Source organism: the organism of the source record quoted next, unplaced genomic scaffold (genome assembly GCF_019419815.1).
Source record: "Pyrus x bretschneideri cultivar Hongxiangsu unplaced genomic scaffold, Pyrus_bretschneideri_v1 Contig11, whole genome shotgun sequence".
NCBI classification, from domain to species: domain Eukaryota; kingdom Viridiplantae; phylum Streptophyta; class Magnoliopsida; order Rosales; family Rosaceae; genus Pyrus; species Pyrus x bretschneideri.
In genome coordinates this window covers 3,205,283-3,220,258 of record NW_025999402.1, presented here as the reverse complement: position 1 = coordinate 3,220,258, position 14,976 = coordinate 3,205,283, and the positions used below count along the sequence as shown (strand labels likewise).

At 37.8% G+C, this 14,976-nt stretch overlaps 2 protein-coding genes across 4 annotated transcripts; one reads left to right on the top strand and one right to left on the bottom strand.

Annotated features, from left to right (window-relative positions):
- The first annotated feature begins 2,200 nt into the window (after nucleotides 1-2,200).
- Nucleotides 2,201-9,124, top strand: LOC103966353 (RNA polymerase II C-terminal domain phosphatase-like 2). Of its 3 annotated transcripts, none has more exons than XR_670162.3 (11): nucleotides 2,201-2,666; nucleotides 2,955-3,425; nucleotides 4,036-5,166; nucleotides 5,284-5,341; nucleotides 6,200-6,333; nucleotides 6,449-6,502; nucleotides 6,970-7,066; nucleotides 7,167-7,315; nucleotides 7,393-7,545; nucleotides 7,964-8,034; nucleotides 8,511-8,540. XR_670162.3 is itself a non-coding variant. In XM_009379518.3 (10 exons), exons 1-10 carry the CDS (start codon nucleotides 2,397-2,399, stop codon nucleotides 8,614-8,616), a joined length of 2,541 nt encoding a protein of 846 aa, XP_009377793.1. In that variant the 5' UTR covers nucleotides 2,201-2,396; the 3' UTR covers nucleotides 8,617-9,124. The 3 variants fall into 3 exon arrangements, 1 of the variants encoding a protein (XP_009377793.1); XR_670163.3 differs by having other exon boundaries at nucleotides 7,376-7,545; XM_009379518.3 differs by lacking the exon at nucleotides 7,393-7,545 and having other exon boundaries at nucleotides 8,511-9,124.
- Nucleotides 9,125-11,055: 1,931 nt separating this feature from the next.
- On the bottom strand, nucleotides 11,056-14,612 carry LOC103966354. Its single transcript, XM_009379519.3, has 5 exons — nucleotides 14,262-14,612; nucleotides 13,602-13,641; nucleotides 13,313-13,473; nucleotides 12,474-13,226; nucleotides 11,056-11,703 (listed from the first exon to the last, which is right to left on the bottom strand). Exons 1-5 carry the CDS (start codon nucleotides 14,463-14,465, stop codon nucleotides 11,497-11,499), a joined length of 1,365 nt encoding a protein of 454 aa, XP_009377794.2. The 5' UTR covers nucleotides 14,466-14,612; the 3' UTR covers nucleotides 11,056-11,496.
- Between the last annotated feature and the right edge of the window lie 364 nt (nucleotides 14,613-14,976).

Sequence of the window (14,976 nt, the reverse complement as noted above, 5' to 3'; positions counted from 1 at the left end):
GAAGTCTTTGTCTACGTAATCAAACCAAGCCTCAAACCCTCCTGTATATGCACTTTTAGACCACTTCTCACCATGATTAATTTTAAGGCTAAATAATTTGGGCATGCTTGCAAAGTCATGGAGAAAGGTGAAAACAACATAAAATCCTGGAGCACATGGGGAAAAAGGTGAAAACACTAGTAGGACCATGAGGAAAAAAGGTGAAAACAAAACCATGGGGTCCATTAATACAGTTCCACCTTTTTTCCTGAAACCATAGAAAAACAGGTGAAAACAAAACCATGGGGACCACGATTGAAGACAAAACCACATGCACAACCGACTACAAAACACAATTCCAGAAACCATAGAAAAAAAAGTGATTGGAACTCACAGATCCCTAATCCCTAAAATTCAAAATTGAAAAATCGGAAAGCCTAAACCCATATTATCTACACTTCGAAAAAGGTAGGTTACTTACAATAAAGTGGTGTTTCACCCACTTCGATCCTCCTTTTTTCCCACCCCATCGCTAGCGATGACTTCACAACAATCTTTCCCAGAAACGTGTGCGCAACGTACGATGGCGTGAGAGGTGGAGTGACGGCGTGCAAGGTGGAGTGACGGCCCGTGGGTAGGGTTTCGGACGGAGATGGGGGGTCGCGATTACTTTTCACTTTTTCACTTTTTTACTTTTGCTAGGGGAGATGGGGGTTGCGAATTTTGAATTTTGAATTTTTTTTTGTCATTGAAACCCCTTCTCTAAAAAGATAAAAAAAATAAAAAAATCCACAAGGACCCACGTGGAGCCCAGTCATTGTCCACATAGGATGCGTCACAGTTAACGGGAGATTTAACAGTTTGACTAACGGATGTATGAGACTATTCCAAAATTTACACTTTAGGTATGACTTTGAGACGAAAAAAACTTGATGTACTAAATGTTGAAAACCATGAAACATGAGGGTAGTAAACAGTCTTTTGCCCTTAAAAAAAAGTACTTTTTAAAAAAATTGCTGTAAGTGACAGTACAAAATCATAGAAAATCAGAGGCAGGTTTTATCATGCTTCTGAAAAAAGTGTTTTTTTTTTCAAAGCATAATAATCAGTGCTCGTTTAATGAAATTTTCAAATGACAAATATATCTCACCATATTTTACAAAATTACAATGATTGCCCCTACATTATTCTCAGTGACAATTATTAATATCACATTAAATACCATATCCTTTTTAGTTATTTACATATTCACAACAATTTATCTAAAAGTTTATCAAAAGCTTTGACACATTTTTTTTTTGTTAAAAGCACTATTACCAATAAAAAAAATTTACTAAGCACTCAACAACTTTATTTTACAGCTGTTTATTCTCATAACATAGCAAAAACAACCCTTTTTTTTTTTTAAAACAATCTTTTTTTTTTTTTTAGAACACAATAATACCAAACTAGCCCAACTAACCTACCAACTTCTTATTTATGAAATAAAAGCTCTAGAACTTTCTGTTGCATAATTGGTTTTTTGGTTTTTTCCATTCAATAAATTGAGTTGTCAAATGCTATTTGGGTTTTCTATTTGGATTTTGAGGGCCAAGTTGCTGCAAGCAATTTTTAGTGGCCCATTTAAATAAAGCCCAATGGATCTCATATAAAATTACAAATAGTCCAACATTACTAAGATTAATGTTTAAGACCACGGTTAATTAACAACAAAATTCAGCCTGTTTTCCGTTGGTTAGCTGATAAAAATTAAATTATTCCCACGGATTAAAAATAAAATATAAAAAAGAATTAAACCCAAAATAAAATAAAATATAATACCTTATAACTTTAAGCATTTTGAACTAAAAGATTCGCAAACCACAACAAGTGATCCAGTTGTAAGAGCGTGAATTTCGGCTCCTAAAATATAAAAAGAAGGAGATTTTAGGTTCGAGACCTAAGCTGGTGAGTTTACTTGACTCTGGTAAAAAAAAAGCTGAAATACATTTGTGAGTCTTCTGACTTCCAAAAATGATGGATACTGTGTCAATTGTCTCATTAAAAAAAAAAAAAAAAACTGAAGGATGCGCAAAAAAGTCCAAAATCATACCTTTGATCAAACGGTCCAGAGGGGGCCATCCTAAATCAACGGACTTCAGGACTGAATGGATATAATGGTAATTTCGGACACATAACCGCCCCCCTCCCCCCTTGGGCGTATAAATAACCGGCGAGTCTCATTGTTTGAAACCGAAGGCAGAGAGAGAGCGAGAGAGAGCGAAGAGGTCTGAGAGGAGTGAGAGAGAAAGGAGGAGCAGAGAGCAAAACTGGAGAATTACTCCCCAATTTTTCACAGAAACCCCCCTGATCTTTTCAACATTTACGAATTGACCTCAAATTCTTCGCGCTTTCCCTCTTAAATTTGATCTAAATTAATGAGCCGTTTAGGGTTCAAGTCCGTGGTCTACCATGGCGAGCTGCGTTTGGGAGAGCTGGACGCTATTCCGGTGACGGACGGGAATTTCCAGTTCCCGAACAATGAGATTCGTATCCACCGGATTTCGCAGCAAAGCGAGAGGTGTCCTCCGCTCTCAATTCTCCAGACGATTTCTTCGTTTTCTGTTCGATGCAAACTCGAATCGGCCTTCCCTGCCGAACAGCCGCATTTGATCAATCTCCACGCCTCCTGCTTCTACGAGTTCAAGGTTCCCACTCAATTGCTTCCATTTTTCGATGTTTGCATTTGTTTATATAGATTGTTTAGATTGAGCTTTCTGTTTGGCTCCCAAGAAAATGTACCAGCAGCACAGAAATTTTTATATGAAGTTTTTGGTGGGAATTCGATTGGATAAACGTTTAGTTAACTGACCTAGTAAAGTTAGCTCAGTTAGTATCGTGGTTAAATCAAGAATGTGATCCAGATTTAGTTTTTTTCTTTTTTTCGAGTTAATTAGGCGGAATGTACTAATAAGGTGATTAATTGTCTTAAGCAGACGGCGATTGTGTTGGTAGGGGATGAGGAGATTCACTTGGTAGCCATGCCTAGTAAGCAGAAGAAATTTCCGTGCTTTTGGTGCTATGCGGTTCCTGTTGGTCTGTACAGTGCTTCTCTAGGAATGCTGAATCTGAGGGTTCTCTCAATTGTGTTTGATCTCGATGAGACGTTGATTGTTGCCAACACCATGAAATCTTTTGAGGATAGGATCGAGGCTTTACGAAGTTGGATTGCACGGGAGAGTGATGGGATGCGAATAGCCGGTATGTCTGCTGAAATGAAGCGGTACATGGACGAGAGGTGGCTGTTGAAGCAGTATATAGATAACGATTGTGTGATGGATAATGGAAAGTTGTATAAGGTTCAACTGGAGGAGGTTCCTCCACTGTCTGATAACCACGAGAAAATGATTCGGCCTATCATTAGATTGCCAGAGAAGAACATTGTGCTCACTCGCATCAATCCTGAGGTGATCCTCTAGTCATGTTTTTTTATTTTTTTATTTTTTATTTCTGTATGTTTTATATGTTTGTTTCCCTTTTGTTTTATAGGAATTCAATACCCTAAATGCTGTCATTGGAGATAATGAATGAGTGCATTGAGACAATATGTTGCAATATCATTCATTACTAGGACTTGAGAACAACACCATCCTAATGTAAAATTTATGAAAACAACGTAGTGTGTTCTTTAGGCAGAGATAATTTAGCTGCATGCTAGGAGTGTAGCCTAATGTTGTTTGCAGAATTTTAGATTTTTTTTTCATTTGGCTAGACCTCGGTAGGTTTTCCAAACACTTGCAGTGCTTTTTTGATCAACATATGTTTGTTAACTTTTTGATCCATTGATACATTCACCTATCTGTGCGATATGTTCCCTTGAGTTCTCCAAAATTCATGTGGCAGTTTGATTAGGTAGGAAGCTTTTAGAAGTTATTTAGTAAAACAACTGTTATCTTACAAAAAAGTAGAATGAGTGATTACTGATAAGTCAATCTCGTCATAGTAGCTGCAAATATAGCTACATATTCTCATACAAGTGTGCAAAAGACTACAATACAATTTTGTTGTTTATTGCAGATTCGTGATACCAGTGTGCTTGTGCGGTTACGACCTGCATGGGAAGATTTGAGAAGTTATTTAACTGCAAAAGGACGCAAGAGGTTTGAAGTTTACGTCTGCACTATGGCTGAAAGAGATTATGCCTTAGAAATGTGGAGGCTTCTTGACCCGGGGTCACACTTAATAGGCTCAAAGCAACTTCTGGACCGTGTTGTTTGTGTTAAATCAGGCTCCAAGAAATCTTTACTGAATGTCTTCCAACAAGGAGTGTGCCATCCAAAGATGGCACTGGTTATTGATGACCGTTCCAATGTCTGGGAAGATAAGGATCAACCTCGAGTCCATGTTGTTCCGGCTTTCAGCCCTTATTATGCTCCTCAAGCAGAGACAGCTAGTGCAGTTCCAGTCCTCTGTGTAGCAAGAAATGTTGCATGCAATGTCAGAGGTTGTTTTTTCAAAGAGTTTGATGAAATTTTGTTGCGAAGAATTTCTGGAGTTTTTTATGAAGATGAGGTGGTAAATTTGCCTCCTGCTCCTGATGTGAGCAATTACTTGATGTCCGAGGATGCTGGTTTTGCACCAAATGGAAATGCTAATGCTCCCATTAGTGAAGGAATGAATGGTGTCGAAGTGGAACGAAGATTAAACCAATCTGATGATAAGGGTGGTGTGGAGTCGGTGGTTCATTCTGTGAAAAATCATGCTGAGTCAAGATCTGACAACTCTCAAGCACCGGCTGCAATTCTTCCCAATGCTGCTGGTACGACATCTTTGAGGCCGGTCATACCTTCTCAGAAACCTGGTCTGCTTGGACTTCCTGTTAGACGAGATAGCTTTTCTGATCGTGACTATGAAATGAGGAGAGGACTCCTTGGTACAAATCCTGGTCTAGATATAAGGAGTCAAAGCTCTGCTGAGCCCCCTCTGTTATCTAAAGTGCCTCTACAACTGCCAGCATCCTCAATAAATGCACAAGGAGGATGGTTGGTTGATGATGACAACAACAGAGGACATTCGAGTAATCACACTTCTGAGCTTGTTCAACAGCCTGGTGTTTCAAAACCTGAAAAGTTAGTTTACCAGAATCCTTTCGGTCCTGCTACACCCACTGGTTTGCTCCCACACAAATCTGATTTGAAGAGGGAAGAGGTATGTCCAGAATTTGTTAAATTTCTTTCAGAGTCACTTGTTTTGACAATTTGAATTAAGGTGTTACTATAAGAATTCCAGAAATGTCTCAGTGACCAAAACTTTCTCTATTTGCAGGTATCTTCTGGGCGTGATTTGCAAAAACAGAATCTTCCATTTCCAAGTCAGCCGTCAGGTAATTTAATTTATCGCCTGGTAGTAGAAACCTACATGTCGAACTGGAATGAATTGGATGATTTCATTAGAATGTATCTTTCACTTCCTAGCCATCATCTTTTCAATAGTAGGTTGCTGGGCTTTGCATTGTATTTTAGGTCATGTCACCTTGATGATATTATAGAATAACACTATAGCTTGCAGTCAACGTTTCATGGTACACTCTGTGCAAATGAGTCTTCTTATGTCCTCTTTTTCATGCACAAGTTAAGTAACCTGAGAAGAGATTGTCAAACAAATGGAAAGTATCATATGGATTTGTAAGATCCATTGAATGATGTGTTGGATTTGAGTGGTCAATGCATTAATCCATATATTTACAAATTTTAAACATAGATGTGAGACGTTGATGTTCCTTGGACCTTGGAAAATCTTGGATATAGATTGTTAAGTTTCCTTTTGATGTGTCCTTGTTCTCTCAAGTGGTTTGAGAGGTTTTCTTATTTGAAATGCTTGCTGCCTAATCATCATTCTACTTTTTAATTTTGAAGTTTATATGAGGAATGTTTTTGAGATATTAAGAAGAAATCAAGAGTCCGAGGCTACTGTCCTTCCGTTTTAGTATAGATTATTGTTGTGTTGGTTTTGAGACTGAAAGTTTTCTGCTTCGTGCCTAATGAGCCTTCCTCTCTTCTTTATCTTTCTATCCTTTCGTTTTAATTTTAGCCTGTTATCCAACCTCACAACTTGGAGGATGGGAATAGGATTATCATTCGCTTTTGTATGGTTTTAAGTTATAATCTTCCTTTAGGATTAATAGTATGGTGTTTTTTTATGAGTGATACCTATCGTTTTATAACTTAGTTTTTTCGTTCAGAGGCGGGTGTATCCCAGAATCAAGCATCTTCTTTGAATAGAGAAGCTCAAATAGAATCTGGTAAAGTGACCCTGCTGCCATCCCCTTTATCTATTGGAGTGCTGCAGGAAATTGGACGGAGGTGCAGTTCAAAGGTACAAATAGCTTTAGTTTTATCTCCCCAACACAGTGCCCCATTCCGTCCTTTCTCTCTCTTCTCTTTTCTTATTTTTCCTAACGGAGTTTATCATGATGTTGCCCATTGCTCAGATTGAGTTCAGGTCTGTTTTAAGCACCAGCAATGATTTGCAGTTTTCTGTTGAGGTCAGTGAACTTTCCTTCTATACTTTTTTTCCCTTTGTACTTTGGTAGTTTTTACTACTTATTTACATCACGGCTGTTGTACTTATTATTTACATGCCTTAAATGCATGAAGTTGTTGTGAAATGATATAGTTATAAACAATAGATATTGTAAAACTAAATTGTTGTCTTAGGGTGTGGTGTTTCCTAACATAAGCTGACCCTGATTTGTCATATTTCTTTCTTTAGCAGAACAAATTAATAATAGAGTCAGAAAAAAAAATGTCAAATCAATAATACAGTGTCATAAATTTTTTTTTTTTTTACTTTGGTAGAATGAAAAAGAAACTTGGAGAAAAATTCAAGACTTCGCTTCCTTCTCAATTTTTTTGTTTATACATTTTGTATTTATGTTTTAATTTTGATTTGAGGAGTGATCTTTTATCAGTTTTGGACTCTAATGTGCTCATTGTTAACTTTGTTTTAAAGGTTCTTTTCACTGGAGAGAAGATAGGTTTTGGAACCGGTAGGACGAGGAAGGATGCTCAACAACAGGCTGCTGAGAATGCCCTTCACAGCTTGGCTGGTAATGTTATTCTTAAAACCACAAGTTTCTTTTTTCCTTGCAATATTTTGAGATGTTTTTGTTTGCATGTGCTGAATATATTTCTTGTGTGGGATGGCAGATAAATATGCAGCATATCTTGCACCTCATACTGGTGTCGTGGACAGAGATTTAGATAAAGGAAATGAAAACGGATTTCTATTGGACATGGTTGGTCCAGGATCGGCTGAGCTACTAAGGGATGGATTGCCTACAGAAAGCACTTCTGAGGTGGGGATAATTGATGATGCTTTCATTAGTTGATTTGATTTTCAATGTTTAAAAACATAGGTGATGCTTGGATAAAGGGTATGTGGGCAAGACACCGAAAGGAGAACCACTCCCATTTTGAATTTTGCATCTGACAAAGATGTGATGGCTAAAACACTGAAAGCGGATTGAGCTGGCTTCAATGTCTGCTACTGCTGCCTTATTGGTTCCATCAATTCCTGTTTTGAAAGGTATGGGCTTGGTTGTCAGTCCCTCATTTCTACCCGTTATCCAAGTATTCCAATGTGCGTGATTTAGCTATGTTCTTTTCTCTTTTTGGTTTGAGTGAACAATTATTTTGTACCTCAATCGATAGGTTTTTAGACGTCCTCATCACCATTATCGCTTCTAGTTGAATGTTAAACTTCACATAGACTCGTTTTAAACTTCTCACAGATTCATTTTTCTTCCCAATGTTTGTGCTGGATCTAACTTGTGCATTGTGGAAACCATCTCCTTTTTCCTCCTGTGAAAGAGAAGCTTCTGAACCCAAAGTTTCTTCCTTTTCTGGAGGAATAGAAAACAGGAGACCTCAATCTAGCGTGTAAACTTTTTGACTTTGTTGAATTTCCTGATTAAATTCCTGTCTTTTCGATGCGAAATATACAGGCTGCTGAAGTTGAACCCGGGAGTACTTCTACGGTGAGTCAGCAAGTTCTAAAGCATGCCAGTTCCCCAAGGTAACATTAAGCTTCTTTTCACCCTGTTTGAGTTGAGACATGTCCGAAACTGAGTTTCTCTGTTATTTTCTGGGCTAATTCTGGAATCCTCAAGGGTTCTTGGCTGGACAGAGCACGGCCAAGTTATGGTTAATGTTGATTTTTGGCTGCTTCTTTCTGCTTGTTTATTGGATGTCTTCATGGTCCATTTTAAGCATTCAATGAGGTTCTTTTTTTCTTTTTTCTTTTCCCACTTGCCGCTGCTAAGCTAGAAGCCAAACAAAGCAAACTTCTAGCCTATACGCAATTGTGTATCTGTAAGATTGACGAATAGGACAAGATGATGGTCAGACACTGCCTGGGATCTAGAATAAAAGGCCCCGATATTCTCATGGAACTTTCTTGAATAATAAACGATCTATGAGTTCATTGCCCTTATTTCACAAATCTTTGTTCCCCAAATTTTTTCATTACCACTGTCTACCTTCCTTTTGCAGATTGATAGAGTCTGTTGCAAAACGATCCAAGGAAGAAATACTGCATGGTTCACGAAGTTTATCATTTTCACGGCAACAGAAGAATGGGGTTACAGACAAACTTTGAGACACAAGTCATTTCAATCAAGGCTCCTGCTAGCACATTCTTCTCCTCACAAATGAAATGAAGGTCTCGAAGAGGTTCGGTGCCTCCATCTCTTCCCAGCCTCCGATTTTACCACTAGCTTGAAGATTTGGAAAACAAAGGAACAAGTAAAATTGAAAAGATTGGCGTTTTGAGGCACACGACTCTGGCATCTTGTACATTCAGAATATCTTTTCCCCTTGCGGAATGCTGGTTTCAATATCGCCAAGGCGGCGTGTAAGTTTTGTTGGTGGAAAGGTGGGCTATATTTCTTTTCATCTTGCTCCATCTTTTCTTGCTTGCATACATTGTCGTGAATCTTGAGGTTCGGGATTGCCATATTTGAATACAACATACATTTTACGTAAATCTGGTTGATCATAAGATTTGAGCATGGAAACTGAAATTTGAGATCCATCTTGTTCCCAAGACGTGTAACAAATTTGTTATCCCGTCAAAGTCGATAAATAATGACATTGTGATTGCTTCCTTGCTAAATCGTATGCCGGCTGTATGTTAGATACAAACAGATTCCGAGTATGTAAGACTAGCTCTTTCCCTAATCGCTGGAGAAGAAAATTAAATATTGACCTTATTTTTTGGTCGGGAAATGATTTTCGCACAACCCATATGTTTCATTTCTATTATTTGATTTTCTGTTGATTTATCCAATCCAGGTGTTAGAAATGAACGAGGGGTCAAGAAAAAGAAACGGGAAGTGGGTGTCATTTGCCCCAAAAATATGTTAGGATATGGTGAGTTTTGATGTCCAAAATATTCTTGTTTGATTGAAGTGAAAGTAAAAAAAATTATATAAATCCAGCTTCAGAATCTCTGATAAAAAGAATATAATCTAGCTGTAGTGATTGAAATCATAAATCCCATTAGAGGATAGACTGACCTCAATAAGCTTGTAGTTCGGTTGTTTAAGAATATTCACCTTTAGATACAATAAGTTTATAATTTTGATTTCTTCTTTTCAATATCGTTCATATATAAAAAAAAAAAAAAAAAAAAAAGAGTTATTAGACCCATCCCATTCTTTTATTTCTCCACCCAACTTATAATTTGACTCACTATAAAAAGTTAAAAAATTGAAATGTTATTTCTTCATCCACTATTATTCCTAAAATACCCTCTAATTTATATCTAAACTCATTTTCTTTTAATTGATTAGAATGTCATCACACTCGCTGCACCACCCCCTCAAAACGTCACCCACCCCGGTAAGTAACCAAAACCTTTGACACATGCTCGGTGGCATCTCCTTTGGGAAGAGAATAAAATGGGAGAGGGAAGTAGAGAGAGAAACATGAATGGAGGAAGAGAGAAACGGGAGGGTAGGAAGAAAGAGAAGCACGGGAGAGAGACAATGAAGACCCCCTCTCTTTGTCAGCGATGGTTGAAATGCAATTTTGATGGAACATAGGTGGACAACAGTGGGGTGGGGGCTGGGTTATGGAGTGGTGGTGGGTGATGAGGAGGGAGATTTTCAGTTTTTCCAGTTTGAGAGAGAGATGGAGAGACGGTGGTAGGGGGAGAGAGAAATGGGGTGGGAACAGGGGAAATGGTAGCTGGGTTTATTTTCTACGTTTTCTTTTTGAGCTATAATAACATTAATTATAATAAAATAAATAAGGGTTTAAAAGTCTTTTTATAAAAGGATAAACATGTCATTAACATTTTTTACTAAAATGTGGGTGGGAAGATATGACAGTGAGTGAGTTTATCACCACTCATAAAACGCCACTACACCCACTACACAACCCTATTTCCCTACCACGTTTTAATATTTTTTTTTACATCTGACCTTGTGTAAAATGACTTTTAATGCCCTTATAAAAATTATCCTAATCTATTTTTATAGCCAAAAGAAAAAGTACAAGAAACATTAAAAACGCAAAGAGAACACATGGCTTTCTTCAAATTGGAAGAAGTTGTCAACTGAAAAATTAAAATAAAAAATAAGAAAAGAAAGAGCTCAGCCATCCATTTCAGAAAACTCACCTTTTACAAGCCTACGCAGAAAGACCACACAGAAAAAACGATATGTCAAGGCCGTCATAAGAAGAAGGTGCTCAAGGGCGTTGTTAAATTGTGTTGGGTGGTGTTGGAGTTGGTTTTTTTTTTTTTTCAGTTCTAATTTTAAAATTTTGGAAAATATTTAAATTGATGCACGGACAGTTAAGAATATTGATAGATGAAAAAAGAGCGTTTTAATTGCAAGGTTTTATAAGGGATTAATATAAAATGTGGTGAGAAAATAAATCTTGCTAATCAGTTGATACCATTTCAGACAATGTAAGGAATCGAACTCTCGAGTCTTGACTTATTTCAATCCTGACTCATTTTCCCGCCCCCCTCCCCGGGCTCAACCCGAAGGGTAGCATATTTTCAACCAACATCACGTTATGACAGTACTAGAAAGAAGCAACCCAATCCTTACCAAATCAGCATTGTGAAGAAGCTTTACAAAACTTTGTATTTGGAACAAATTCTAATATGCCAAACCAAAAGAATACAAAAACCAGAGCACTCTTACATCACAGGAAAGTGGCAATACTAGTCCCAAACAACTATGTTCATATCATATGCACATATAACAGTTTGCTTATAAGATTGCCTCTTTCTCTCCCCTCTTTGTAGGCCACCAGAAAACATCAGCAACAAAGCAGGTGAGTTACAGGCTCAATTTCCCTAAATTTCTTCCCAGGTTATCGGCAATGTGCATGCTATAGCAATCTGAAGTTAGACAGAAGGTTCTGCAGCATCTTACGACCCCATTGCATGTCATTGTGCAAGACCTCGTTGATTGCCTCTGAGTCAGACTGTTCTTCCTTTTTAGCAGAATTCTCTTCATTATCATTGATTGCGGCAGCTGTTTCCACATTGAGGTTGGTCATTGCACAAGACCTTATCATTGACTGGCTCTGAGTGGAACTGTTCTTCCTCATTTGCAGGGTGAGGTGTTTGCTTGATTTCATCGTCAAAATTCTCCTCATTAGCGTTGATCATCACATTTGTTACTTCTTGAGGTAGGTCACTGTACTGTTCTTGCTTCTCTTCTAGCTGAATCCATTTGTTTGAGGCCATGAAGAGATAACAGAAAGGAGAACATCAATAACAGCATAGTCAAGGGACAATAACATCTAAATCAAATACTGCTGTTTAGCAACAATACATCGCCTTACGCATGGCAACTGAAAAATTATTCATCATGATTGGCGGTCTAACTTTGATCATAATTATGATTATATGAACTCTTTCATATGCTTTTAGGAATAGGGTCCCTCTAAATATGAATAGTTGACCATATGGAAATGCTCATGAATTGCCAGCAGAAACAAAATATATACACAAAATGCTTGATAGAGAATTCGGATGTCATATTCCAGAGTGTTAATAGTTTCAATTTGAATCAGACAGCGCAGTTTCGATTCGCAATAGGAGAATGTTTGGCCTGGGATTTATATTTACAACGTTAATTACACTGCAATGATATCGTGCGAAGATGGTCTACTTTGTTGGTTAATGATTGTAAGATATAACATGAACTTTTCTTCATGAGAATTTATAGACGATTGCTCAATTTCGATGAAATTAAATAATTGCCTTGCCATACACCATCATCATGAACTTCTCTTCAAGGAAAACATAGATTCCAACAACATACAAGATGAAACCAAAAACTACCTAGTAGTAAAGAATCTCTCCTATAGCCCTGGACAACTTGCAGTTTTACGGAAATGGAATGGATTGTTATTTCAGGGATGAGGTAAATGCAGTACAAGAAGAAACAGAAAAAGATAAAAGATACGTCACTCTCATCAAGCAGTTACCTCTGGCATATTACGATCCTTAGCTTCAAAGGCTCCAACCGAACCATCAAAAGACATCTGTTTGTCGATGCCCTCTTTGTTCGCTTCTTCAGTTGGAACAGGTGGTGAAGGAGTCAGCCCAGGTACCAGAACAGGACCTTCTTCGTAGTTAATTAGACTTCCCTCGATTTGAGTGCTTGAAAGGTTCATTACTGTTGCAGCTCCACCATTATTTCCGAAAATATTGTCTGCCACCAACAACTCCTTACTTGAGATGGCTGCACAATCCTCGCTCGGAAAAATAACTCTCTCTTCATTAAGCACTGCAGCTCTTGCAGCAACTGGTTCCTCATATGATTCCACGTATGCATTTGGCCATTTAGGGGTCACATTTTCTTGTGAAGGAGAACCATTTCCGGCACCAATTTGTTCCTTCCATGGTTCCACTAATGGCTTCTCTGCCAGATCAGTGTTACTATTGGTGATCGTAGGTTCATTGGTTATATTGAAAGCCAGTTCATCATTCGGCTGTGTCAGGTTCTCATCCACAATCAACGTATCTGCATTAACATTGGAACCATCGCTTTCATCTGAAACCCGATCTTCCTCTATTATTTTCTGAAGCTCAGCATCTGCCCAGTCTTCACAAACAGTGATCGCATTCTTAGTTTCCCAGGTCTGGAAAATCCGATCAGGGCCAGGCTGCCACGAGATATTCCCTGTGCTTTCTTTTAGTATGAACTTGAACTGAATCGATTTCCCAACTGGTATATCCTAATCAAACACAAAGACTTACAGTAAACCACAAATCTGGTATTCACCTAACAAAAAAATTGCACTTGTTGGTAGATTTCACTCACCATCTCAACAGTCCACACATTCCCATCTGACCAGTTCATCGGTATCGCGCTTGCAGGATCCCACAAACCGAACATAGGATCATCCCCCACAATGAGGAACTCCTGACCGAACGAGCACTCTTTCTGCAACTGGAATTTCACATGAATAGTTTTTGTATGATCTGCACAACATGGCATTGTCAGTAAGATTAATATGCCCATACATACAAACATAGACACACACACACACACACACACATATATATATATATATATATATATTATTTTAAAAGAAAAGGCAAGAACTTACATGCTTCCTGCATTTGAGAATCTGCAACCTCCAATTCTGTCTGCAAAGAGAGTGCTCAGAAATCAGATATGGAAACAACTTCTTCAAAGAAATATTTTAAATTATGACAACATTCCTAAAGAATGAAAACAAATTATTAGACTGATCATAAATCTTAGACAATCATATTGCTTTGTGTATATATAATATATACACACACATACATTATAATATACATACATATATATATATGTATATATTGTACATCCGATTACACAGCATGATTGATTCTCTGATACAAAATGCTTCAAGAACAAGATTAAAAATAAATTAAACGAATAAAATGATTATATAATCTTCAATGCATCATAAAGCTGCCAATTAATAATCTACTCCAAAATAAATAAACATACAAAAAACAAAAACAAAAAATAAGAATCTAGCCCCAGCCCAAAAAAGCAAGATTCCAAACTTTCCCAACCCGAAAAAGCAAGATTCCAAACTTTCTTGGCAACCCAAAGAAAAGAATGATCACAAAAAGCAAGAACAACATCACATTCTAGAATTTTTGAAAACAGAGAAAACAAAAATGGAAACTTCATCAAAATTTTAAAAAACAAGAAACGAAATAACTGACTGAAATTACGAAAAGTTTTCAGAAAATCGAAAAAAAGATTCCACCTGGGTTTTTGACGAGAGGCAAATGAGTGGTCTGATGGGCTTGCTCTGTTTCAGAAAACACACCAAATTCAAGAACCGGAAATTCTCGCTGCTTCTCTTTGGCCTGAGGAAACAAGGTTCATGCTTGCGGAGAAAGACATTTTCTCCGCCGACCCACTTCTTCTCTGCCGCCACCCTCGAACTCGGACTCGACAGGGTCCTCATGACTCGGTCACTGACTCACTGAATCAACCCTCCCGAGCTGCTCTTGCACTCAAAGTTTGTTGCTTTCTGGATTTCCACAGAGAGAGAGAGAGAGAGAGTATTGGGTTGTTTGCTAGTGGGGGTCTCTGTCACTTTTTCCTAATGAGCAATCGAGTTCTTGTGGTATATATAGCGGTGGGGTCCTCGTGGGGAGATAAAGGATCGGATCCGTTGCCACGTGTAGCTTGGGGACACGTCATCGGTAATTTGGATTGAATTGAATCGAATCTTGCTTTGCAACCCCAACCAACTGTTTTTTTAACTGTTTGAGCATCATATACTCCGTGATGACTGCTTTTTCAGATCGGACAATCTCAACCCTTAATTTGTTTTAGTGTCAAATGGTAAGCACGAAAAAAGTGGCAAACGTTACGTTGGTGTGCCTAAATAGGTTTAAGTTGAACTAGTAACTAGTAACTTTCACTCATCTATCATTACTAATAATTTAAACATTTTGGATGCATAATTAATT